General features: G+C 38.8%; 4 protein-coding genes across 8 annotated transcripts; 3 read left to right on the plus strand and 1 right to left on the minus strand.

Moving 5' to 3' along the window:
- Positions 1-255: 255 nt before the first annotated feature.
- On the plus strand, positions 256-3,368 carry LOC124954409 (nischarin-like). The gene is made up of 3 exons (XM_047507336.1): positions 256-967; positions 1,097-1,409; positions 1,499-3,368. The coding sequence occupies exons 1-3, from the start codon at positions 840-842 to the stop codon at positions 2,462-2,464; spliced, it is 1,407 nt and encodes a 468-aa protein (XP_047363292.1). The 5' UTR covers positions 256-839; the 3' UTR covers positions 2,465-3,368.
- On the minus strand, positions 3,061-13,863 carry LOC124954415 (heat shock protein beta-1). Of its 3 annotated transcripts, none has more exons than XM_047507351.1 (4): positions 13,407-13,863; positions 10,034-10,150; positions 8,881-9,067; positions 3,061-4,408 (listed from the first exon to the last, which is right to left on the minus strand). In XM_047507351.1, exons 1-4 carry the CDS (start codon positions 13,589-13,591, stop codon positions 4,214-4,216), a joined length of 684 nt encoding a protein of 227 aa, XP_047363307.1. In that variant the 5' UTR covers positions 13,592-13,863; the 3' UTR covers positions 3,061-4,213. The 3 variants fall into 3 exon arrangements, with proteins under 3 accessions (XP_047363307.1, XP_047363309.1, XP_047363308.1); XM_047507353.1 differs by lacking the exon at positions 13,407-13,863 and adding an exon at positions 11,588-11,815; XM_047507352.1 differs by lacking the exon at positions 10,034-10,150 and having other exon boundaries at positions 13,407-13,857.
- Positions 11,122-25,687, plus strand: LOC124954398 (AP-2 complex subunit alpha). 3 transcript variants are annotated; one of them, XM_047507294.1, is made up of 14 exons: positions 11,122-12,019; positions 18,459-18,546; positions 19,382-19,593; positions 19,711-19,904; positions 19,984-20,215; positions 20,300-20,408; positions 20,491-21,134; positions 21,245-21,376; positions 21,441-21,638; positions 21,704-22,041; positions 22,129-22,397; positions 22,472-22,616; positions 22,705-22,912; positions 22,986-25,687. In XM_047507294.1, exons 1-14 carry the CDS (start codon positions 11,969-11,971, stop codon positions 23,061-23,063), a joined length of 2,898 nt encoding a protein of 965 aa, XP_047363250.1. In that variant the 5' UTR covers positions 11,122-11,968; the 3' UTR covers positions 23,064-25,687. The 3 variants fall into 3 exon arrangements, with proteins under 3 accessions (XP_047363250.1, XP_047363252.1, XP_047363251.1); XM_047507296.1 differs by having other exon boundaries at positions 11,928-12,047; XM_047507295.1 differs by lacking the exon at positions 11,122-12,019 and adding an exon at positions 17,536-17,682.
- LOC124954423 (thyroid transcription factor 1-associated protein 26 homolog) lies at positions 12,657-17,254 on the plus strand. The gene is made up of 6 exons (XM_047507363.1): positions 12,657-12,728; positions 13,220-13,308; positions 16,161-16,259; positions 16,419-16,545; positions 16,647-16,776; positions 16,850-17,254. Exons 3-6 carry the CDS (start codon positions 16,257-16,259, stop codon positions 17,100-17,102), a joined length of 513 nt encoding a protein of 170 aa, XP_047363319.1. The 5' UTR covers positions 12,657-12,728; positions 13,220-13,308; positions 16,161-16,256; the 3' UTR covers positions 17,103-17,254.
- Positions 25,688-27,640: the final 1,953 nt, after the last annotated feature.

Genomic DNA, 27,640 nt, shown 5'->3' on the forward strand with positions numbered 1-27,640 from the left:
ATTTCGAATAAATTCTTGCATACGAGTTATCGGATATGAGAAGAAAGGTAAAAAAGGATGCCCTTTCTTACGAGAAAAGAGAAGAAACATAAATCGAATCGTTTAAAAGTTGCGCGAGCCTAAGAGAGGAATTGTCAATTCCCTGATACTCTCGAGTTACGCATCTATGTCGTCGATCTATGTATCATCGATATATCGCGAGAAGATGGGTAGTCGACGAAGGTATTTTAATCGATTAAATTTATTATATCGTACTCGAGCGTAACTTTATGGATCTCTTCTTTCGCGACGAAACGAACAAAGTCTAACATAAAATCCATCGCTTTTTATTACCGTTGCCAATAATACCGTTTCTTCAATACCAGAATAAGTGATATTTATTAAAGCAATCGATGGCTTAATGAACGTACGTAATAAAAAGCATATGAAATATTTGCCTCGTCGGTCAGTGTTAGCGAAAATCGATGATTGTTTTTCTCACATAGTATATTAATCGTCTGAGCGAAGATAAGCGTGCGGTAAGAGATTTTGAACGAGGCCGCCACGATGACGCGTCGAGCGACAAAAGTAAGAGTAGGGCATTTAACAGCTGTCAAAGATGTATTAAAAGTGCAGTCAGTGAGAAGCGTTGTCGTTAAAAGGCAACGTTATTGGAAATAAAAGATCGTGTACGATGCCAGGCGGATAGCACGTAAAGTGAAAAAAGCATTTTGATGTTAAGACGTTCGACGCGAAACCTGTTTGAGCCCGAACGAGATAGATAACCTCTCGGCCGATAACCGATTCGACGTAATCATTTTCAAGACGAACGATCGTCCGACGGCGATACGTCGAATATAATGGCCTGTCTTCTTTTAAATCAGGAAAACGTTCACATTAAAATACCATCGGCCGACAATTTGGATGGTATCACGTATTACTGTATCGAGGTTAATGTCGTTTCCGTCAAGTGGACCGTCAAGCACAGGTAAATATCTCTTTTCCCTATTGCGTTTCCCTATTTACATTCACTCCCTAACTTTTATTAATCGTCCGTCGTTCTCGACGATCTACTCCCTTTCTTCCCCGTGTCAAATATAAGATTACGTTTGAAAAGGTACAACGACTTTGTCGAGCTTCACGAGAAACTGGTTTCCGAGCATTGCGTGGAAAAGGACATCTTGCCTCCTAAGAAACTGATCGGCAATAAGTGCGAGGCCTTCGTAGAAAAACGCAGGCTCAGCTTGGAGATATATCTCAATGCGGTTTATAATTATTTGAAGAAGGCCATGCCAAGGGAGTTGGCGGTCTTCTTGGATCTACACGTCTACGATATATTCTTTCTCCTTCAAAGTATGGCACTGGAATTATTCACCGAAGGCTGTAACTTGTTAGAAAATTCTAAAAGTTATAAGTTTAATCCGATACAGGTGAGAAGAAATCTTTCATCCTTCCGCTGAATTCTCATATAGAGAAATACTAAAATAAACAAGCAAAAAATGATGCCTGTCGTTTTCAGTTGTACGCTATCAGCGAAAGATTGAAACAGCCATGTCCCATCATGGAGGTCGTCGACAAAAAATACGACTTCAGTCACGTTTTGGATTTCAATTCTCATCTTAGTAATCTCACAATCGTAGGAAGTACGGAGACGTACAAAAGTAGCAACATCTATTCCTCCTCCTTGTCGATCGAATTGTCGACCTTCAAAAATATTGAGGAATTAACGATCGATCGATATCCCGTCGATAAGATCTACAATATGGGAAATCTTCGTGATACCGTTAAAGTTCTCAAAGTTACCAATACGAAATTGCGCAATATCGTCGAACTGGCGATGTGCGAGGAAGTTCATAAACACATAAACAACGCCAATGATTCTCACGTTTGGCTAAAGGTAAATCATTTGGATCTGAGTGACAATCGTATAGAAATCATAGATGAGGCCATAAGACTGATGCCTCATATCGAACTTTTAGTTCTTAACAATAACCTTTTATCGGAGATATCGAACGTTACGTTATTACCGAGATTGTCTCAGATTTATTTGGCCTCGAATAATTTTACCGTCTTGCCCGATGACTTGCACATTAAGCTCGGTTACATAGTCTACATCGATTTGTCGCAAAATAAATTAACGTCTCTGGCGAGCTTCTCGAAGTTGTATTCCTTGGAAGGTCTCGATGTTAGTTGCAATCGCATCGAAAAGATCGAAGAGGTTAAAAATATCGGTCACTTACCCTGTTTAGAACATTTAAGGTTAACCGGCAATCCCGTCTCGACGATAGTCGATTACAGGGTCAAAGTCTTGGAGCCCTTTGGTAAGAGGGCCGTTGATATTTGTCTCGACAATGAGAAGCCTAATCAAAAGGAGCTCGACGCCGTATCGGTGCATCAAGCTTTACGCATCGCTAGAGAGGGTAAATCGCCGACCTTCACGGCGGCTGATGCACCATTATTTTCTGCCGAGATACCGGGCGTATGAAAACAAGACAAAGATTATATATTAAAGGGTCCGAGATATATTCGTCTCTTTTATCTATTCGAGATCCCACCCTTTTCTTCTAATATATATTTCTTTTATTTTTTTTTTTTCCTTTTTATTGCGTCTCTTAGACATCTCTAAAATATCTTAACGATATATAATATATGCCAAAAAGCTAGGATCTCACGTTTGAGAGCCACATTAAAATAGGATTATCTTTTAGTTTTAATCAAAATGACGAATTGGTGAAGAAGAAAAATCAATAATACCGATTATGTCCACGTTTATATCGGTGAGATCGTTGGCGTTTTACTCATTGAAATAATTATAAGAAAATAGATGGAAATAGGAAACGAGAAAAATGTAATAAATGGAAGGACGCGGAATTTCTATTGTAATACTTACTCTTATTCGATTTTAACGAGATTCGATCGAACACGCTCGTGTTCCATTTAAACGTCATCGATTGCGTTGCCATCGCATTTTTAATATTGTTATTTTTTACGACTTATTTCTTAAGGTGTTATTTAAGGAGAAAAAAAAATAAAAACAAAAAAAAATCGAAGGAAGGAAAACAAGAAAAGCAAAACGCGATGTAACGATTTTATAAAGGTGGTACGCGATGGTACTACCAATGTACTCAACTACTACTCGTATGCGCATATACAAATAATACTCTCTCTGTACAAAGCGACAGAATATTTTGTTAAATAAAAGACGTTGAAGAGAAAAATATCACTTACTACTACTCTCGTCATACGTTTTTTTTTTTTTTTTACAATTTTATTTTTATCGAAACTTTCGTATTCTTCCATTCAAGTTCGTGAGAATTCCTTCAACGATTAACGTACTCATAAATAATAATTAATAATGATCATAATAATAAACCTTAAATTACGCCAAGCATCGTTGTTACGGTCTTTTTAACGTATATCTAAACTAAAAACAAGTATATAAGTTATTGATACGAAGGATTATCTTTCGTTTGTGCATGTATAAACCGCAAGATTTACGTATAAGCCCATGATGCGCACAATTGAAAAATAACACGTATAACAATGCTTTCAAAGCGGTGTTACGTGCCTACGTACGCGATAGGGGAAAAACAAAACAAAAAAAAAAAAAAAAAAAAAGAAGAAAGAAAATAGAGAGAGAGAAAGAGAGAGAGAGAGACGTTGTCAAAAGCATTGCACATTGCGGAGCAATTTACGCATTTCTCAGAGTATTACAAGTATCGTGTGTATATATCATCGTGTATCAAAGAAAGGAATCCTATATAGGCGTAAAAAGGAAAGAAATTTTTTTTTTCTTTTTTTTTTACAAACATCCATATATGTATATGTGCGCGTGCGCATGTATATTATTAGTAATATTATTTTTTATAGTTTTTTGATATCTTCAGCTTTCGTTATACCTTTTCGCGCATTTTAAATGTTTTTTCTTTAGAAAAAGGTTTATAAATTCTTCGAAAAAGTTTCCTACGTGACGATGGCGGATCGTGGAAGAAAAGAATTAGCATCCGTATGATCGAATAATTTTCTTCTCGATCCTTGAGAGGAAAAAAAAATGTTGAAAAAGTATTGATCAGATATTTAGTGGAAGTTGATCTCGGTATATATTACTCTCGACCGAATGATGGGCGTTTCTTTTTGCAACGTTTCTTTCTGTTGTTCGCTATCGGAAAAAAGCTTTTTAAAGAAAGCTTTTTGAGGAAACTTGGCGAGAGAAAAGGGACGACGCGAAGAAATTTTATTGATGCGCGATGGGAATTAGCTTTTCGCCCGAACCAATAGCAGGTAGAGGGGCCTCAACAGTGAGAACGCCATCCTTGCTCAAGGATGACTTGATGCTCTCTGGATTGGTTCCTTTCGGCAGCAAAAATTCTCGGTTGTATTCCCTGTATACGGATTTGCTTTCCGTCTTCTCCTCGTGCTTGGCGTGAACCTAAAATCAGATATGATTGTCTTATTAAAAAATGTATTTTATCCAACGGAGAATCAGCATAAATCGATGCAAAGCGCTTTTGTATTCGGCTCGCGTGGCATTGATAATAGAGGTTGCTGCATATACTATGTTTGCTTTATTAGTCCGTCCAGGCAGAGCGACAAGCCTGCTGCACTACTTTCGACCTACATTTCTTCTTTCTTCTTTTTGCGCTTTCCAATTTGCATCTCTCTCTCTCTCTCTCTCTCTCTCTCTCTCTCTCTCTCTCTCTCTCTCTCTCTCTCTCTCTCTCTCTCTCTCTCGCTCTCGCTCTATTTTATGGGCGATAATGGTCGTTAAGCGTGGTATAAATAGTTTCTAGGGAAAGGCTAGACGATTCGCAAGAATGGTTGACCTATTTATCGTTCTCGTCGAGACAATGAATCATTCTTGCTGGCCGACCAACTACGCGTAGAATCTACTTACGTGAAAGGAGTGTAGGTCAGTACACGCCAGCAAGTTTCTCCACGGCGGACGACTATATTCCATCTTGGAAATGGAAAATCTTACATCTCGAGATGGATGTAGTGAAATAAAGGACTGACTGCGATGTATGTATATATACATATATATATATATATATATATATATATATATATATATATATTTATCTAAAGGACGAAGACGGAAGGCGAAGCAAGCAAGGGACGTGGAAATGTCAAGATATTGACACGGCTGTTGAGGAGGAGATACTGTCGCGCGTTTTACGAGCACCGAGAAAGCGGAATTGGGATTACATAGAAGAGTAATAAAGTCAGGATTACGCGTTGTACAGTTTATAGAGGGAATAACGGCAAAAAGCAGAAAGATATAGAAAACGACACGACGGAGCCCGAGTCGAAGCGACTCAAGCCGACCGCTGAACCAAATCGATAGTAGATACGAAAAAGCTTCCTGCCCGCTCGAAATCTTTCTTTTCTTTCTCCTACTTATTCGATCTCTATCGTCACGAAATATTAGAAACCCTTGCTTAAAGTTATCAGACTTAGATAGAAGAAAAAAGATTGCCTAGAGACAACGTGAATCGATCATCTTTGGACTCGATATTAAAGACATCGTTATTCTAAAAATAGTCGCGAATAAAGAATAAATTTGAAGAATAGTCGTCTCTTTAAGAAAATATTATTTTTATATTTAAAATTTATATATTTAAGGAAATATTATAACAAGTAGAATCGACGCATAGAATGCAAATTTATGATTATGTCATCGGGCGTGATAATCGTCGTCATTGAAAAAGCGCCATCATCGACGCATTTAGAAAACACGCGTTTCGTTAGTCGTCTCAGCTAATTCACCATTTCGTAGAGTCTTGAAGAGAGAACGACGAAAAAGGAAATGATTTTCTCCGCGTCGATCCAAAGAATTCGATTAGACGAGATTATTATTACGGTCCGGTGACGACGATCAAGAGACAATGACAATTGTTAGGTGTGTCGCGTGATAAAATTAATGTCTTGGCACAAAGGAGGGATAGAAAAAAAATGCAGGTGCAGGATACGGTCGAAAGAACAAAGTAAAGGATCTTGTTCGACCAATGTGGCAAAGGTTGGCTCCTCGGCCGTCGCCGAGTTCTCTCTTTCTCTCTTTCTCTCTCTCTCTCTCTCTCTCTCTCTCTCTCTCTCTCTCTCTCTCTCTCTAAACCACGTTATGTAAAAGGCGCTAAAGAATCAACGGTCGACTCCCAACGATTCGGACTAGAGTTCTCGAGAAGCACAACCTGGTGCCAAGTAACGCAGCCTTCACCTTGCCTTCGCGCGCGAATACGTTCTACTTTTAAATTTTACTCTCCCCAACTCGATCTATTCTCGGTTTCGTTCGGCAAAAAGCGATCCTCGACGAATAGTTAAATGCGTATTATAATCGATGCTTCATCGATATTTTCCTGTTCGCGATAGTGCGCATCGTTGTCGATTGAAAGGCGAAAGAGAAAAATTAAGTATCATGGAGTAGACTACGACGATGCAGGTAATCTTAGAAGTCACGAGCTAGAAAGAGAGAGAGAGAGAGAGAGAGAGAGAGAGAGATGGGGTGGGTGGGGGAGGAAATGCAGAGGCATCCTGAAGCGACGAGGTAACCGGTAACTTGACCTCCTCCGGGATCTAAGCCTTTCTCCCGCTTGTTGTGCATATCGTCTTACTAGATGCTACTAGAGGTACCGCGTATAAGGTTCTTCTATCATCCTTGCGCTTTTGCATTTTTATTCTGAAAAGCTTTTTTCGGAATACGATAAACGATAGATCGTTTTATTATAGGTATCAGATTCCATTGCGTCGAATTTGCAAAAAATAAAGATCTACGAGTTCAATCGAGGAAGACATAAAAATGCTCGAGACGACGCACAGTATATAACATTTTGCGGAGAAAGAAATAATTTATTCTTGACTATCGCTATCGGTAACATAAATCGTCGGGCTTAGACGCGTTGGAATTACATAAGTAACTAAATACGGATCATCGGATGAGTCATCGCGAGTCTCTCTTTGCATATTTCCGTCTCTCTTGGATAATTCTATTCGATCGTTTATACCTACTACTACACGATCGTCCCCGTTCGACATTTCTCCTCGAAATTCTGGCCTCTCTTATTTTTCCATCGCGATGGTTCTTTTTGAATGAAAGATAGAAATAAAAATGGACTTAAGTTAACATCGTCCTTGGAGCAGCATCGGCCCTTTTAAGGACCGTTCTCGCGTCTCGATCGCGCTCGGCCTTAATAAATTGCTCCTTGACCACGATTATAGAGGCAACCTGCTTTTTCGAGCGTGCGATACAACATCCCCTTCTTCAAATTCGAGACATGCATACGAATATTTCGCTTTAATGGGAAGAGAGAAGAAGACCTTGCGAAGAAAAATAAAATCGGTCAGAAATCAATTCTCGACGGCCATTTTCTCATGTACCAGTGCGACGCAGGTAAAAGCTGAAAGAGAGGCTGGGCTCGTTTGCATTTACAAAAGGAATTGATTAACTTCGATGACGGATGACGCAAGCAGTGTAAAAAGAAACGATCGTTGCGTATGATTTGAACGAGAGAACAAAATGGTGGAAGATTTTACGTTTCGATTAAAATTCTTTGCAGTTTGAAGGATATAGGAGACGGGTGATGAACATTTAAGCGTTCCAACGTGGCTTTCATTGACGACTCGCGAACGTGGTGCAACGACTTTGTATCGTTCGGCTTTTGCATAACGGCACATGCCATATTTTTCCCAAACCAGTCTCTCGTTTTTTCTATTTCTTCCCCCCCTTCCCCAAGAAAATCGTGTTCCCTCTTTGCTGTCTCGTTGAATCATTTTTTTTTCTATCGATCATCTCGTTGTAAGAATATCTTATCGAACGTGAGTATACACGTCTACGATTAATGATAAAAGAAGAAAAAAAAAAATATTTTCCTTCTTATCGCACGGCATAAGAGATGTTGAATCGAAACATCGATTATTTAACTCTCCTCGACATATCATTTATGACGACGGATTTAAAGACGCGCAACAGAAGGAAACGTAAGGAAAAGAAATATATAAGATGAGAAGAGGACGAAGAAGAAAAAGAAGAAGGGTGAAAAGTTAACGCCAACGAAAAAAAGGAAGGAGAATGAAACCGATTGTTTCTGATTTTCTAGAGTAACATTCGTAATGGCCGAATATTATCCTGGTTCTCTGCCGTGACGGCTGGCATAAAATATATTTTTGGTAGCGGTTATTTTTGTCCAAGCCCCCGCGAACGTTGGCCAAAGAAGAAGAGAGCCGAAGTACGCGCGCATCTCGGAGAAACGAATATGACGAGAAGGGAGGGGGGGGGGTGAAGGATGGAGAGAGAGTTTCGATCGTATCGGACGAGAGAATCTTTGCGAATCTAATGACCGTGTAATCAAACAAAAAAAGAAAAGAAGAAAAAGTATCGTTCGCTAGGGTATGACCTCTGCACCTAATGCAGAAGCTAACTTCCGAGCGGGAAGTGACGTCATCGGATCAATTAGAACGTTCCAGTTCGCTCATGAAGACCTCGAAAGAGCCTCCAAATACCAGCCACTTCCTGCCCGTTATTCTCTCCAAGATATATACACCGATCTCGTATACGTTTGCGTAAGTATATCTATATTTTTCTTTTATTAAATTAAAACACGAAGGAATTTTGAAGTTGGAATTAGACGATATCGTCTCGGCGCTTTAACATGCAATCTACGAGAACTGTTGTTGAAAACTTTTTGATAGACGTATACGACGGCGCCGATTGCATAAAATCGTGAACCAGATTTGCATCTTGCCAAGTTGCGCAAAACATCGTGCCGTACAAAATATGCACGATGAGTCAGCCATAATAATTTCATCTCGTCACTACTATAACTTTTCATGCCGATCATCTTGGAATTTGTTCTTCCACGTTAAAGGGAAAAAAAAAAAGAAAGAAAAAAAGAAACTTCGTGAACTCACCAAAAGTTTGTTGTCCACGGTCTTGACGACGATCTCTTCCGGCGTGTATTGTGACACGTCGAATCGTAGTTTTAACATTTTACTGTCACCCTCGTCCTGAATAAGAGGACTGTTAAGGCCATCCAACCAAGTCGAGTCATGTTGTGGACTCAGCGAACTGTTCTGACTGCTTTGTTGTGTGGTCGTGCTGAAAATCGATCGAATCAAGTAACAATTAGATCTTATCGTTCTCCCAATCTCATTTTAAGAAAAAGAAGATGAACAACGAAAAGACTACTCGAAAGGCTGAATCAGAGTCAGCTGTCCAACTGATTCTATTACGAGACAATTGTCATGATTAGCAAGCAAGAAAAAGAAACTTTATTACAGATATCGTTTATTATTTTTCAACGATTCGGCTCGCTTAGTTTTCAATATAGTTGAACAACCAACTCGACGATTCTGCTCACACGCGTCGAACGAATGAATTTTCGTAACTTACGACGATGATGCAACGTACATAACAAAAAGGAGAAAGAGAGAGAAAGAGAAAACACAAAGATGAAGATGAACGATCGCTGTGCGATTCGACGACGACGTGCTATGATAAACATATGTATATAAACAGATATGATATAGAACGATTGTATAACACATACATTCTAAGGAAAATAATTTTTTTTTCTTTTCTTAGAGCATGAAGCTCACGAGCTGTGAATTTCTAAATTGATCGTGAACACATCACTACTGTAATGAAACGCAATTGAAAACATGCTATTAAAAAAGTCTACTAGTTAGCACGCTTATTTGTTATTTAGAAACTAAAAAGACAATCTATGAAGTACGTCGGGTTTAGCTACTTTCTACTTGATGTTTTCGAGCAAGCTTTGGATAAACGAGAAATCGGGACGTAGGAAGGAAGGAAGGCGTCTACGTCTGAGTGTGTGTGACACAAAATGGCTGATTGATTGGTGGTGCACTTTCTAACAGGGACAACATTGGTTCTTTTTTCTTTCCTTTTTTTTTTCTTTTTTTTTCTTTTTTTTTCTTTTTTTTCTTTTTTTTTCGTTGGCTGGGTAATACACGTAGTATGCACGTGGGTGGGTTTATCTCGGTGCTGTGTTTTTTTTCTGTTTCGGTTGATTCGTCGTTGTTGCCGTTCAAGCAACGTCACCTTTTAAAGTTATCGAACGCCGATCGTGCCGACGATGCCGCAGGGTCGACCTTGTCCCAACCGTCCATCTTCGAGGTCGTCGACGTTTTGTGCTCGCTGCTGCTCGTGTGATGTCGACTTCGTGTTGTTGTTAGTCACCAACGTGCCAATGCAGAGAGTTCAGACGGATGGAGAAAGAAAGAAAGAAAGAAAGAGAGAGAGAGAGAAGGAGGAAGAGAGAATAGGAGAAAGGAAGAGTGGCAAACGGAATATAAATGATGGGGTAAAAGGGAGAAAGGGAGATATTAATTAATAGCCAGTTTTGTTTTTTTTTTCGATCGTTTCAATTTCTCTGTTAACGTTGTTGCTGCGTTAGTTTTCAATTTATCTTTGTTTTATGTCGAGTTTCACTGTCAGTTAGCCAAGTTATTGCGGGTTATCGCTCTTTCTCTCGTTATTGCAACCTCTCACGAACGTCTTCGATGATATCAAATTAGACGATATATCGTCAAAGATGATATCTTTTTTCAAAATACGATAGGAGAATCGACGACGTCGAGGACGCATTTCGATATTGATCGATAATTATTAGCGATTAAATTTGCTTAGGATCGAACAATGCCGTACTAAAGGAGGAAACTCGCTCGATCTCTCTTTCGATAGAGGAAGGCACGTATTCCCGAGGCTTAAAATACATTTTAAAATACAGCCGTGCAAAGCTTCGAACAACTCGCGTAGGACGTGACGAACTCCACCCTGCTTGCCTTTAGGTCGCGTTAACAAGCAGGAAGAAATAGGTGCTCGTATATGAACTCTACACGTCGATAACTGGAAGTTACGCCTCTTCTACGAAAAGGTCGACGACCTTTCGGCGGAAAATTCTGAAATAATCTCTCGTACATACATACATATATATATATATATATATATATATATATATATATATATATATATATATATATACACATACACACATACGTTAGGTAGAACGTTAAGTAAGAGAAGGCATTACTCTCTCATTGAGGAAAACGAAGAGGGAACGCGTTAAGATATATTACGGATAGCCAGGAACACGGAGAAGAGTCCGTTCGTGCGAGCTAATCTTTCTTAAGCACGCATCGCGCATGGTTGCTCGAGTGGCGTAATTGTTAAAAGCCGGTTAACTTCCGACGGCTCGTCAATGAAAGCTCAAGCGTAAAGGAAGCATATTCGGAACACGTTGTTAGTGCTTTGGCAAACTTTAACGAACTTGCACGAATGCTTTAAGATCGCAACTCCATTTACCCCGAGGAAATTTTCGTAGGTCGAACATTTTCGTAGGTGATCAAAAGAGAGAGAGAAAGAGAGAGAGAGAGAGATAGAGAGAGAGAGAGAGAGAAAAAGAGAGAGAAGAAAAAAGAAAAGAAACGAACAACGTTATTAAGCTCGCGGTATCGATTTATAAAGCTCTGTCCATTTGCGGTGCGACACTTTCGTTCGGGAGAATACTCGTAGAAATAAAATTCTCTATAGCATGACCCAATGCACTTGTTTCAGCATATTTTGTAATCGTTCTAAAAGAATATCATAACGTACCGCAGTTTGATGACGGTTTTATGCTTTGGAGGATAAAGATCCTCGTCGCGTTGGGCGAATATCATAATTGGCAAGACTGCTCGATCCCCTCGGTGAAAAAAAAAAGGAAAAAAAGAAACAAAAGAAAAGAAAAAAGAAAAATTCTCAAATGACTTTAAAGCGTCACGACCAAACACGTACGTAAAATTCAAATGTCACGTTAAAACTATTGCGCGCAATACGCGACCCATCGTAAGAGCATAGCTACTATATGGTCGATCGTACGAAAAGATAGTGGGGGAAAATTTGTAACGAGCGTGCAACGTGCAGGTGTCAAGGACACGCGAGGAAGCTCGTAGAAGCAAGAAACGGCTTCAGTATCGGAGCCGTCTCGCGAGGACGATGCATTCGACGACGGAAGTGCTCTTCAAGTACGCCTGGGACCCGCGAAAGGTGACAAATTCGTCGTTCCATCTTCCTTGTGAGCTTAACAACTTTTATATTATTTTCTTTCGATGTTTGATGGAAAAAACGAAAAAAGAAAAACAAAAAAGAAAAGAAAAAAACAACAACAACAACAAGCCGAAAGGCGTCCTTCGCGTTCCTCTGTAAAAGTATAATATTACACACAGTGTCCTTGGCTACTGCGTGCTTTCAAGGAATCTCGGTGATAAAACGTTAAAAAGATAAACCGAAACTGTAGCCGATGACGAATAAAATTAATTTGAACTTTTTTTTATCTCACTTGATAGCTACTAAATCATCTATTAGCTGATTGGGCGATAAAGCGCGAACAAACTCTTTACGATACGCAATTGTATCGTCCGAAAGTTACTGGCTCGCGTCGCCGCGTTGTCCATAGACGCATATCGATCCGCCTTAAGGTAGAAGAGGGCATCTGTTACGCGTCTCCTATTCGCTTCTTCTTTCCCTCCACGTTTGCCTCGGCTTGCTCTCTCCCTCTGTTTTCCTCTGCATGTACATAGAACACGTACGTGTGTATGCATTACACACACACACACACACACACACCACTCACACACAATTCCCCTCCCCACATTCGCACGTAGACGCGAGATTCGAGAGTGAGACGAAAAACCTACGGGTTGCTGCGTTCGGGTTGCGTCTTCGAATGCAGTGACGGAAGCTCTAAAAATAGCTGGTACGTACGACGTATGTAAGCTTCGCGAAGAAAGAGAAAGATGGTAAGCTCCGAACGTTATATCGAAACGCATAAAAGTCTTAAACCGAAATGCGTAGAGATCTCGATTCGATTTTGACCAATCACGTTGGAAGTTTAACGGGACATTACCGGTACGATGGTAATACCTATGCGTTATGCTAATATCTAATAGACGTCCTAATAAGGTGAATATTTAGTATTATTCTCTCTTAACGATCACGTTAACGATCAACGTGTACGAACTATTATCGCGAATTATTATGCGTATGTTTCGCAAGTCGTATGCGATAAAAAAAGAACTATCGTTTGCACAAATCTTGAGGGAAACTTGGCAATCCAAATACCTTGACCGGCTCTCCTTCCTCTTTCGGGCTCTCTCACAGCATCGCGATTTACGCGATATAATGACCGAGAGCAAATTCGTGGCAACGAGCAAGAGCATAAATTAAAGTTAATTAATATCTGTCTAGGCCAGCGATTACTGTTCTTCCAAGAGTTCTTTGTCCGCCAACTTTCCTTACTTGACCGTCAGAGAGAGGGAGAGAGAAATAGAGAGACGGTAAGGTTTATTAAAAAATATATTAAAGCGAACGAACGATATAGAATATAGTGCGTATATCGAAAGAATGGAAAAGTATAGTACGATAAAAAATTTACCTGGTGGTACTCTTAAAGAAATTGCTCTCGCGATTCATGAGCTCGCTGCGGAATCGCGACATCTCGTCCTCCATCTTCCTCATTTCGGCGTCGAAACGTTCCCTTATGTTGGAAAATTCGGTGTCGATGACGCTAAAGTCGCCCAACTTGATGGGAATGTTGCGCTTGATACCACTATCGGCCATGTTTTTCTCCTCTACGTACACAAACTTGTATTCTCTTTCTCTCTCTTTCTGCTTTCGCCTTTCTCTGATGTTCCGTCTCGCTTCCTCTCTTTCTCTTTCGCTGTTCCTTCTCTTCGCAGTTTCACTGATCCACTTCGAAGATGCTGCTTCGTAATCGACCACACGTGTACAAACTTTGATTGCAAATCGCGAGCGACGATTACTCAAATGTTAAAACCTTTCGAAACGTACTCTTCGACGTTTCGTCTAGGAATGAGCGCGCCTCGCTCCCGCCTCCTTAAATAGTTACGCGACGTACCATTGGAACGTTCGGCCATGCTCGGCCATGCTCGCCCACCCTCGGTTATCGTCGCTCCTGACACGCGGTCCGACGCGAATCAACGATATCCCGCGAAGCACCGACGCGCTCGATGTTTGAACTTCTAATTTCAAAGTTTCTCTTCGAAACTAATGATATTATTACGGCTCTTCGTGAATGATCATTTTAATTTTCTATTCTTACCATAAACGTTCTTAAATATATTTTCGGGAAAATATAAGTAATGTATATAATATATATGAAATATTGTACTCTTGTTAGTTTTCATTTATAGGAATCGGCTTTAATTTCTGATAAATGCACTTATGGATAAATATGCCGAACGTAGGTAGGCTTTCGTAGGCGTAGCACAATTGGATGAAACATTCATTGAATTCCGGGGTAGAAGCGATGACTAATGCTAATATACAATCGCTTCCTTATTGAAGTACCCTTCGATAAGGAAATAAGATTGTGGGTGCAACTTATAAATGATGTTCTAGAAAATGTTGGGGTACGAAAGAAGCATGTTCGATCGTAACGGTCGTGTAAGATATTAAAGGGAGGCTTATTCACCAAAGAACCGATTCATTCGAGTAAAAATATTTCTTTCGAAACACATCGTGAAATATTTTTACATCGCTTTTCCTTCGTGCAAATTCCTTGGCAGCTCGCCCGTCGGACGTGAATGAGTTAACGAGAGTTAACGATGAGTTAATCGGGGATGATTCGATTTTCACGCTAATAATTGGCTATTTAGAGTAAACGGTGCGATGCATCGAAAAGTTTTTCTATACCGGGTGATGATGTCTCTTCGTTATAACGATATTCGCTTAGATTGGCTCACTGAATATTCGGGGAAAAAAAATATGAATGCGTGTCGTATACCCGAGTAAAAGATCGAAGGCCGATGACAAAAAGTGTGTCAATGTCAGAATCTTCGAAGCTTGCGATCCGACGAAGTGCTCTGCTCGAAACGAGAGACCTGCGAACCGGTTTTCTTCTCTCCTTTCCTCGCTCTCTTTTAACACACAGGCGAAATCTCTTCGAACGTTTTTCTTTTTTCTCTGCGTGGGGGAACTTGACTCGCATGACGTCATCTACGTGGGGGTTCCGCTGATCGATAGAACTACCCTAATATGGGCAGAGCATGAATTCGTTACGCATAATATGAATTATCCTATCTAATTATGATGAAGAAGAAGAAGAAGAAGAAGAAGTAATAACGTAAGGCAACATTCGTATTCGAAAACTCGCCCGAATTTATCTTTTTTATCGGCTGTTACAATCCGTCGAGCATTTATCGTCCCGATGAACCTTGCGACCGAGATCTTGATTCGAGAAAGATAAGATTCGAGAATCCGTCCTATTTTCCTCCTCGTATCCTCGACATTGAATCGTTGAAGAACGGCGAACGCATACATATACAGACAGAGAGAGAGGTGTCTTTCGACGCCGAAAGAATTCCTTCGGACGCCTCTGGCCTCGGATACCTACGGCTGTGTCGGATTTTGTCAGCTAATAATAACTCTCGACCGCTTCCACGACGTTGCTTTCGTTGTTTTCTTCGACATACCAAAGCTTGCGCATAAAGTCTAATGAAATCTTTAACGTTTCTATAACTTCCGAATCGCTTACTATCTAAACGCATTCTTTTTAATTGAATAGTAAAAAATAATGATTAGAATCGTATTATCCTTGCGAGTCTTTATATATATGTATATAAATACACAATCCAATGGCGATGATGACGTCTACGTTGGCGAATTGACGATCAAATAAAGAAATCGATCTTTCGATCAACGTGTCGTGACAAATAGGCGCGTTACGTAACCGACATTGTTTTATAATTTCTCTCTATAAACTATCGCCTCGATACATACGAGTTATCTACGTTGATGCGCGCGTGCTAATGCAAAACGTGGATCGTTGCCAAGAACGCTTCGTTGTAGCCGCAAGTACCTTAACCTCTCTTCGTTTTAATACAACGATCGAAAGCGCGTGTATATATATGTGTATGTATGTATATATGTATGTATGATGCGTATGTATATATATATATATATATATATATATATATACATATATATGTGCATGATATAAAAATACTGCCACTTAAAATACTCCTACTCCTCTTCGTCGTTCCCTTTAAATAACAAAATGAACGAACGAGCGAGCGAGCGACGATGAACGAAACGAATTAAGAGATAAAGTGAATAATAATAATCTAACCTAACCTTTTAAGGTTAATAATAACCTTCGAACGCAAAGGGTCGAGAAACGTTAAGCTCGACGACGCAAAGGACGCGAGAAGGAGCAATTACGCCGAATAAGAGCTTATTCCGAAGATTCGTCGAGAAAATAACCATGGTAATAGGCGAGTCTACTTATGACGAATCACGAATAAGAACGCACGAAGCGGCGCTACTCTGGCATATCCCTCTGGCGTCGGTTCGTAGTACTTCCAACGGAACTGCTAAATGTCATTAAAATAATACATATGTTTTTAACTTGGACGCAATTATGAAGCGACGCGAGAACCAAATCGAAAATAAGGCTGCGTTCAATAATGATTCGAAAACGTTGAAAAACGTTGAGAAGAAGGTATTTGACAAGAAGAAGCATAGATTAAAGAAGTATAGCAATAAATATAAGGGTAAGAAAGAAGGATAAGAAGGGTTATGTCGTAGCGATTAGCGATTGTAAATTATTTCTAGGTTAGGTTCTGATGCTATCGGTGTATTATATTTCTTATAGTCGAACAACGGCAAGAGCGAATGAAACTAGCGGTTTTGCGTGATTATTATGAAGAATTTCTCAAGGATCAACATGGCCGGCGAAAGGGAACCGAAACGAAAGTCGAAACATTGTCGGGACACGATACGAGGTAGGATCGTAGTAATTTGTAAGCTTGTCCTTTCGAGAAACATTTTATTATTTGTGCATTTCAATTATATCAGCAAGCCAAAGAAAAGTCCGAATTACTTCGACGTAATAAGAAAGGAGTACGAGCGAAAGAAGGAAGATAAGAAAAGGAAGAAAGAAGAAAAGCTTAGGATAATAGCGGAAAGGGAGGAAGCTTTACGAAAGTACAAAGAGAAAAAAATGCAGGCTTATAAAAAACTGTCGAAGAAGACTAAAAAGGGTCAGCCTGTTATTAAGGAGAGAATAGAACTTTTGTTGCAAAAGATACAACAGGATAAAGCCAATTGAATGGGGATATCTTTGGAATTAAACGTAAACGAGTCTTATGTACGAGTTTATCTCCTAGTTTGAATCGACTCGTTCATAGAAAATTTAATTTCATCGTTACTTTTTAAAATCTGTACAAAATAAATAAATAAATAAATAAATAAATAAAACGATTCTATAGATAATTAATAAAGTTTCATGTATATCGTTGCTAGGTCACTTTATTTCTCTTATATTTTTCGTTGATGTATTTTAATCGACGTTATTGATATGAAACTTGACATCAGAAACGTGGTGTATCCCATGTACGTGCCATAGACGAATCTATCGAGCAACGTCGTGTGGACAACGTCCTCTTATCGACCGATCGATTGCCAACCCAACGAGATGATTAGCGCGCCTGAACGATTTCAAGATGGAACTTTTTTCGCGCCTGTCCAAGAGCGCATGCGCGTTGCTCTTTACTGTCTACCCGTCAACTAGTGAACGATTGCAAATGGCGACAGCCACGAAATCTTTGGCACCGACTCGCGAATAGTTTCACGCTCACCGTGCACTTCGCGACCGAACCGCGCTTGAACGCTATCCCTAAACCAGATCGGTACGTATTATTTGATCGAACTGTTCTTTCGAACCTGTCAGATCGTTCCTTCGAATCTTATCGGCGATTGATCAAAGACGGACCACCTTTTTCCCGTACGGCGACCCAGACCCCGCGCAAAGTAAAAGACAGCTCGCTTACGATTTCTCTTGCTCTTTAAGATATTACTTCGTTCGTCCCTCGATCGATACGTCCCTCGATGATTTTACTTTTTCCTCCTCCTTCTCCTCCTCCTCCTCGTACTTTATTCGCGACACAATTTCTTCATTCCTCCTCCTCTTCCCCCTCCTCCTTCTTCTCCTCCTCCTCCTCCTCCTCTTATACGATACCCACGACGATTTACGAATATCTCCCATTGTCCTCCAATCGTTTTTATTGAGTACGTGCGATTGTAAAGAGAACGATACCACTGTCAAAATTATTTTCGACCGGTTTTTTTTCGGATCCTCGGCACAGTGTACATATTCGACCGTGCACGACAATTATATGAGTTTGATTTTCTTCCTCACTAATTCTTTTTCCTTTATCTTTCTTTCGTCTCGAACGCATCGAAGGCATTACTTGCTAGACAACGTTTTATTCGATCGATCGCTTTCGCATCAATTGGTGATAGAACAGATAGAAAATTTCCTCGTCTATCCTCGTCCCTTGCTTCTCATTTATTTTTCTTATGTGCATGCAAAGTGAATGAGAAACGTCGATCGACACACGACATTCAGCATCAGGTATTTAGTTGAAAGAAGGATATACAATTGCTGTTCTATCTTACTTTGCAGGTGGTTCAAGCAAAAGGAGCCAAGATGCCGGCTGTTAGAGGCGATGGCATGCGAGGTTTAGCCGTCTTTATTTCAGACATTAGGAATTGTGAGTTCTACGATTATAATATATGTCTATATATATATATATATATATACATATATATATATATATATATATACATATATATATATATATATACATATATATATATATATATACATACATATTTGATATATAATATAATATATATATATATATATATATATATATATATATATATATATATATATATATATTCATGGTCTAACGGTCAAAGTAATGCAAAAGACTAGTTTGATCGCTTTGCTCACAAATGCTATTAGAAATTAAAATTGAACGGATTGATCCTTTCCAAGACTGTTCCTATTGAGATGCGCTCATTGAGATACACGATGCCATTGAAATTTATGTGACGTATAAAATATGCGTAGAGACAGGGGGCGGAGTCCTGATATAACTGAGATATAAGAGTATCTTACTGATAGCTTTAGTTTTGTACGCAAACACACGAAAAGACTTTGATAACATTTAGGAATGATATGACATGCCCTAGAAACAAACGAGGACATTAATCCTCGTACATATTCCTTCTATTATCTGGTTGAACTAGTAATCGTTTCATATATTATTATAAATTTTATTTTCTCTAATCGACTTTCACGGCTGAAATAAGTCAATATTTGAGTTCTATGAGGAGCAGCCAAATGGCATTATAGCTTTTATGAAAGTAGTCTACGATATTGTCTACGATTCAATGTCCATGTAGTCATTGATGTCCTGGTACAATTAACTAAGCATTCATTTGCAAAGTTTCACAAAGTTCGATTAAATCCTCATCCTAATTGTATAAAATTGTGAGAAATATAATTGTGTGTGTGTTTTTTTTTCTCTTTTCTTTTAGGTAAAAGTAAAGAGGCAGAAATCAAAAGAATAAACAAGGAATTGGCAAATATACGTAGCAAGTTTAAAGGTGATAAGACCCTCGATGGCTATCAGAAGAAAAAGTATGTTTGCAAGCTACTATTTATTTTCTTGCTCGGTCACGATATTGATTTTGGGCACATGGAAGCAGTTAATTTGCTTTCCTCGAATAAATATTCGGAAAAACAAATTGTAAGTGGTATTTTTTAAGCTGCTAACAACTACTACGCGCACACAGAGGCATCTTATAAATGTGTGACATCTAATAAATAGCAACAAATTAATACTTTCTATCTATATTATTTGCAGGGTTATCTTTTTATATCGGTTTTAGTAAATACCAACAGCGATCTCATTAAATTAATAATCCAAAGTATAAAAAACGATCTTGCATCTCGCAATCCAATCCATGTAAATCTTGCATTGCAATGCATTGCCAATATCGGTAGCAAAGAGATGGCAGAGGCATTTGGGAATGAAATTCCAAAGTTACTCGTCTCAGGGTACGTTTCCCATTGTTATATAATGTCGCACATGTTGTATCGCGTGCGATGACAACACCTGGTGTTTGGTACTTTTTAGCGATACGATGGACGTGGTCAAGCAAAGCGCAGCATTGTGCTTGTTGCGATTATTACGTACTGCCCCGGACGTTGTCCCTAGCGGAGAATGGACATCTCGCATAGTGCATCTTTTGAATGATCAACATCTTGGAGTTGTAACTGCAGCGGCATCGCTGATAGATGCACTTGTGAAAAGAAATCCGGACGAGTACAAAGGCTGCGTCAGTCTTGCCGTTTCCAGATTGAGCAGAGTATGTAATCGCCTTCCCCGATAATACTGATATTATCGTTGCAAATAAAATTATATCGTGCCAATTAATTCCTTTTATCTTTAGATCGTCACGTCGAATTATACGGATCTGCAGGATTACACTTATTACTTCGTCCCGGCACCGTGGCTGTCGGTAAAATTATTAAGATTGTTGCAGAATTATACACCGCCAGGTATAAATATACGTAATTTCTATTATACATATCTATCATTGTACTTGATGACGCATTAACGGACAGACGTTTCTACGTTCAGCCGAAGATCCAGGAGTCAGAGGAAGATTAAACGAGTGCCTGGAGACTATATTGAACAAGGCACAAGAACCACCAAAATCTAAGAAAGTACAACATTCTAATGCAAAGAATGCAGTTCTCTTTGAGGCTATTAGTTTAATTATTCATAACGACAGCGAACCAAATTTGTTAGTACGCGCGTGCAATCAGCTGGGCCAATTTTTGTCAAATCGTGAAACTAATCTACGTTATTTGGCGCTCGAGTCCATGTGCCATTTAGCAACGTCAGAATTTTCTCATGAAGCCGTGAAGAAGCATCAAGAGGTGGTCATATTATCAATGAAGATGGAAAAGGATGTATCAGTTAGGCAGCAAGCGGTAGATCTTTTGTACGCCATGTGCGATAAGAGCAATGCGGAAGAAATAGTACAAGAAATGTTGAATTACCTCGAGACTGCAGATTATTCCATCAGAGAGGAAATGGTTCTCAAGGTAGCAATTTTAGCTGAAAAATATGCTACCGATTATACCTGGTACGTTGACGTTATCCTAAATCTAATCAGGATAGCTGGCGACTATGTCTCGGAAGAAGTCTGGTATAGAGTTATACAGATCGTCATTAACAGAGACGACGTACAAGGATACGCTGCTAAAACTGTTTTCGAGGTAAATCGAACAATGTTACTACGTCCTACGTATTCGTATGGGCGATTTTGTTCGACGATAATTTCATAATTTATTATTTGTTATTTGTTATTTTACAAGACATATTACAGGCCCTGCAAGCACCGGCGTGTCACGAAAACATGGTCAAAGTCGGCGGATACATTTTAGGAGAATTTGGTAATCTTATTGCTGGCGATCAGCGATCATCCCCGTCCGTACAATTTCAGCTGTTACATTCCAAAGTATGTAAAACGTACGTGTATTTAAGCGTATCTCTTTATAACAGAACGACATAACCTGTTCTAGTATCATCTGTGCTCACCGATGACGCGGGCGTTACTATTGTCTACCTACATCAAGTTTGTCAATCTCTTCCCCGAAATACGGAGCCAAATACAGGATGTGTTCAGGCAACATAGCAACTTACGTAGCGCGGATGCCGAGCTTCAGCAAAGAGCATCCGAGTATTTGCAATTGAGCATAATAGCTTCCACCGACGTCTTGGTACGTTGAAATATGTCCGATTTATGAGACCTAATGATAAAATGAATACTGTCGTACTACGACAGGCAACCGTATTAGAGGAAATGCCTGCATTCCCGGAACGTGAGTCCTCAATTCTTGCGGTTCTAAAGAAGAAGAAACCTGGTCGCGTGCCGGAGAACGAGATTAGGGAGAGTAAGAGCCCGGCCCCCAACACCAATCATCATGCTGAACCACCGTCGGCCACTGCGGCGGTTACCGCGGTAAATAATACGTCCGCGGATCTTTTGGGTTTGTCGACACCACCGTCGTCCCAGCCAACTAGCAATACCGGCGTTCTTTTGGATGTTCTGGGCGACATATACAATATGCCGAATAAAGTTGGCGCGACGAACGGCACTCAAAACATGTACAATCCTAAAAAGTAAGTTGCCCTTAGAAAATGGCATTCTTAAATATTGATTTAATACGATAATCGGTAGTTGATACAATCAACGATTGTGCCTCCTAGATTCGTTTGTAAGAACAACGGGGTGCTCTTTGAGAACGATTTGATTCAAATCGGTGTGAAATCCGAATTTCGACAAAATCTAGGACGCGTTGGTCTTTTCTACGGCAACAAAACTCAGTACGCGTTGCATAGTTTTCAACCGCAGCTATCTTGGTCGGAAGAGAATCAAGCAAAGTTGGCCGTTCAAGTTAAGCCCGTTGATCCTGTCCTGGAAGCTGGCGCACAGATTCAACAAATGATCAATGCCGAATGTATCGACGATTATAGCGGTAATCATAAATCTTTAATTATTCCTTGATCTCCAACTGGTCCGATATTTATCGGAATCCTTTTATTTCCTTAGATGCCCCTAGTATGCTCATATCCTTTATTTATAACAACGTGCCGCAGAAGATTACGATGAAGTTACCATTGACGATAAACAAATTCTTCGAACCGACGGAAATGAATGGAGAATCCTTCTTTGCACGGTGGAAGAACCTTGGAGGGTAGGCTGACCTAAAAAAGAGGAACATATTTTACTCGGTACATAATAGGTGTACATATGTATAGTAATACATGAACGAACGTTTTCAGGGCGAACCAACAACGCTCGCAAAAGATATTCAAAGCGCAACAACCGATGGACTTGACCCAGGTCCGTACAAAATTGCAAGGATTTGGAATGCAGTTATTAGACGGGATCGATCCTAATCCCGACAATTTCGTTTGCGCGGGTATAGTTCATATGAGAGCTCAGCAAGTTGGATGTTTATTGCGCCTTGAACCCAATAAACAGGCGCAGGTAATATTTATCGCGTAATTTTTTTTTAACATCCCGCATTACAATTAATGAGACATTTAACGCACGATTTCAGATGTTCCGATTAACTGTACGTTCGAGTAAAGAGTCTATGTCGGTCGAGATCTGTGACCTGCTAGTGGACCAATTTTAATAAGGCCTAGCAGGCCGCGTATAAGCGACGAAAGAAGCTAGTTTATGGTGACGTTGCGGGAAGACACGATAACTCTTGATGAAGCATCCTATGTCGTCTCGCGTCGTACGCCAGAGAAAGCAGATACTGATAATTAATCGTTAAGAAGCGTGCGTTGTACCCAAGCTTACGGATAGACCTTTGGTTGCTATAATATCTATCACACCAATGCAAGGAAAGTGATGCTCTCAAGAAGATATTTGGTGGCACGATAACAAGTAAGATGGTAAGGTAAAAGATAAGAAAAGAAAATAAAATAACGGTGTTTCCTAAACAGCCTAGCGTTAGAACGTAAGATTATTATAAATGAAAGAAAAGAAAGTCAGAAAGGGGTCAAACTTTGACAAAACGAAAGTTACATGATATACCGCATGTATCATTATACTTTGTATATCGTTTCTACGCGACGTTTCCATCTTTTATTAGACTCAGCATTCCGACACGGACGTAACGTATGTACCTTTAGTTTCTAATTCCGCGTGTCGGTTCGTAAACGTTCTTGTCAACGTCCGAAATCTTTTCTGGGTCCGAATTTTGTCAGCAGAGAAGGTAGCAAGTAATTGTTCGCATCCATGTCTAATTTCGTTTTTTTTTTTCTTTTTTCTTTTTTTGGAAAGCGACCATTTCCATTTATATTTTGTCTGTCTGTCTGTCTGTCTGTCTGTCTGTCTGTTTGCTTGCTGCGTGCGTGCGTGTTTATTGTCGTCTCTACGTGTGTATGTGTGTTGCGTGCGTGTGTTGAATGACACTCGTACCGTACAGAACAAAACGAGTACGCGCGATGTGTGTACGTTCTTTTTATATAGCGAGCATCATACGAAACCCGAATAATCCCTCGATATACATATATTATAACGGCATTAACGCAACATATCGGTTCTCATAGCACACGCACTCATTTGTCACAAGTGCCATTCTCTACGCTGTCCCACTCGGTAATGGTCTTCTCCTTTGTCATTACGATTTCCCCCCGAGCTTCTTCCCTATCTTTTTATATCTTTTTTTTCCTTTTTTTTTCATCGCTGTGCGATCAAGTCGCGCGCAACGATTACTAGATTTGAGTCCGATAACCATGGGCACTATGATATTAGTCGATTCAACTTGAATATTCTCCTGTAATTAAAGGTTGATATATCCTTATCAACGATAAAGATTCCTACAATCAGTTTATTTTTCTCCGCTCACTTCCCGCAATTTTCTCTCTCTCTCTCTCTCTCTCTCTCTCTCTTTCTCTCTCTCTCCTCCCCGCTCCCCCGGGCCCCATTTTCTCCGTTCAATGTCGCGGGATAGATCCATGGCTGGTAAATTTCCTGATTTGTAAGTAACATAGAAAAAAAAAACAAATAATGATTATGTTGACGTTGATGATGATTGTCGGAAACGTAAGATGCCGTGGCTTTTTGGTGAATAATCCAAGCGTTAATGAATTAGTTAATTTCCATGTAAGCATGACTAGAGATCGATCTTTAATTAATTTTAACGAGTTTTATGTGAGATGTATATTTCAGTAGTAACATATGTAATGGAAGCGCGCGTGTACATTGTACAGGTGATATTTACAATGCACTTCTATGCATAGTAACAAGGGTTGCGTGACCTATATATATGTACGTACGTGTTAACGATATTATCGAGAGAAGAGAGAAAATAAGAGGAAAAGGGGAAAATATAATCGAAAAACGAAAGAAAAGAGCAGCTTTAAGCGGCGTTGAGACATGATATATAGTTTACGGAAGATGATAATAATTAATCCAGATGATTGTAAAGCTCTATTCAATTGTAAATAAGTAATTTTCATTATAATAATTAGAAGCAATCCGTTAATGCGGTTGCTTTTCGCGAGACACATAGATCGCAGTACTCGTAGCCTCGAGAGAACCATTCGACTTAATTTTCTTTTTTGTTTTCTTTTTGTTTTTTTTCCCCCTCTTTTCTTTTTTCTATCCTTGTTCTTTTTCTTTAGTATTCACACTCACATTTTCCCTCTTTTCTCCTCGTACTTTTACATATATTTTTTTTCTCTCTTTATTTAATCGTAAGCCCACATTATTGTACAATGGTATACATACATATCTGTTGAATGTGAATGTTAACTTATAATATATTGTCAAAGTTATTAAGTTAAATGCGTTCCATCGTCGGGTCTACGTATTTTACAGAATCGAAAAGATGCCTACATTCTTACACATTACGTCGCGTAGTAATGTCTTGTTAAAAAGAAATGAAAGAGAAATGCCTGTAAAAAAAAAAATTTAAATTCCAATGCGACAAACAAATACAAGGAGAAAAAAGGAAAAGTAAACGACGGATATTCGTGGACAATAAGTATTACAGGCGATCTTGCGGATAGCTTAACTGCGACAAAAGAAAAAGAAAAAAAATAAATAAAAAAATAAAAAAAACGAAAAAAGACAAAAAAAAAAAAGAAAAAGAGCAAAAGGACAAACGAAAGAGTCCTTTTTTCGAAACTGAGAAATGTTAAAATTGTATTTTGCGAAATTCGGGATACGTCGTATCCTTCCCATTAGTAGTATTCAATGTGTTATATATGTGTAAAATATATCCATGCAGAATCTCATTACTAATTTCGAGCGTTTCTACTTCTTCCTTTTATCATTTTCATTCTTCTTTTTCTTTTTCGGACGGACTAAGTACTCATTTGAACGAGAGAAAGGAATAGTTTGAACGATTAATCGCCAGTCATGGATTATTTAATATCGAAGATAATTGACAAAAGCACGAAAATAAAAAACAAAAGAAAAGTACTTCTCTTTTTTCGGACAGAGACGAAGAAAAGAAAGTGAAAAAAAAATACATTTCTATACGTTTATTATTCAGAAATTGAAAGTGTAGTCTCGTTTATCCGATATATCGATAAAAGAATTAAGATGAATGATATATTCGAGGTAATTGTGTATGTAAAATGTCTTATTTGCTGAATGCATGTCTGTCTGTGTGTGTGTGTGTGTGCGACGAAGAGAATTTCGTGTTCGCAGGCTCATACAATATATATACACAAGAGAATTATTTTGTTTTTTTTTTTTTTTAATTTATGTAACAAAATGAGGAATTTCTTTTTTCATCGCTACGATAAAGATTTCCAAATTGCATTTTTATGCGATAAAAAAGAATGAAGAAAAAGAAGGATGAAAAAGGAAAAGGCTTTAGGGTTTCTTTAGCTTTATCAAATCCATACCACCTTCTATCCCTTTTTCAAGCTCTGCTAGCGAAAGGTCTCTTCTAAGAACAAGAAATATCGAGCGCGAGACGCTTACTGTAATATTCGATTGTTTTATATTTTTTAGTTACATACATATATATGTATGTCTGTATGTGTATACGCACACACGCACACACACATACACATACACACACATTGTTTCTAAGACGTCATTGATTTATATTACTGAATAATATCTAATGATAATGATAATGATAATAATGATGATGATATACCGTATAAAAAAGAAATGAAAAAATGAAGAAACGTTTATTTCGATCTTTTCTCGACACTTTTCTTCTTTTTACATAATTCTTCTAGTTTGCTCCAGCTTGTATGCTATACGTAATGCGTTAGAGAATATGCAAAGACACGAGTGAAACGAAGAAAGGGAAAAATATGGAGATAGACACTCTCGTCGGATCGATCGATTACAATTAATCGATCGAACTATCCATCTATTCATCCATCCATCTATCGAGAGAGCATTATCAATGTGCCGTGCCAAATACTCCGAAAGCGTAAATGGGTCCACAATGTAGCGTACGAAAAAACGCTATTATACGAAGACAGACCAATGTGGTGTACGCCAAATTATAAAGGCTAACAAGAAAAAAAGAAAAATATTAACGAAAATATATTTCATTAAAAATCCTATATATACATATATACTATATTTATGAAGACTCGATATTAAAAATCTTGATGAGAATGGTAACTCGCGTTCGAAGAATGAATTAACAAAGAGACGAGTGCAAAATGACGATGCGATATTATCCGTCTCATTATTATTATTATTATTGTTATTATTATTACTATTACTATTATTAGCATATCGTACGTTTACATTTACATTTACAGACTTGTCGTGTATAAAGTAAAAGCTACGGGTATTAAAATACCCATTATGCTCTTAAAAAGCACCAATGACTTTTGGCTATACAATTTTAACGAATGTTTACGAACGCTTCCGTGCAAGCCAAAAGAAAATATATTTATTATTAAATAATCGTACGTGTAAGTATGTACGTACGATTCGTTTTGTGAATCATGCGATTGAATTATTTTTTTCTCTTTTTTTTTATTTTTATTTTCTTTTAAGTGCAGAGTCTTTGTAAATAGGAACAACGAATTTTTCTACTTGGCTTTATCCGATTAGATTCGCCTGCTTCGCATATGTCGGAATTCGAGCGCGCTTGAAAAGCTGGTGATAACGTCCATTTATTGTTTCTTTTTCTTCTTCCTTTTACCTTTTTATATAGTACGTACGTCGTCTCCTGTATTGTACCTAGTGCGTCACGAAAAACGTTTACTTAAC

The sequence above is a fragment of the Vespa velutina genome, chromosome 15, assembly GCF_912470025.1.
Source record: "Vespa velutina chromosome 15, iVesVel2.1, whole genome shotgun sequence".
NCBI lineage: Eukaryota > Metazoa > Arthropoda > Insecta > Hymenoptera > Vespidae > Vespa > Vespa velutina.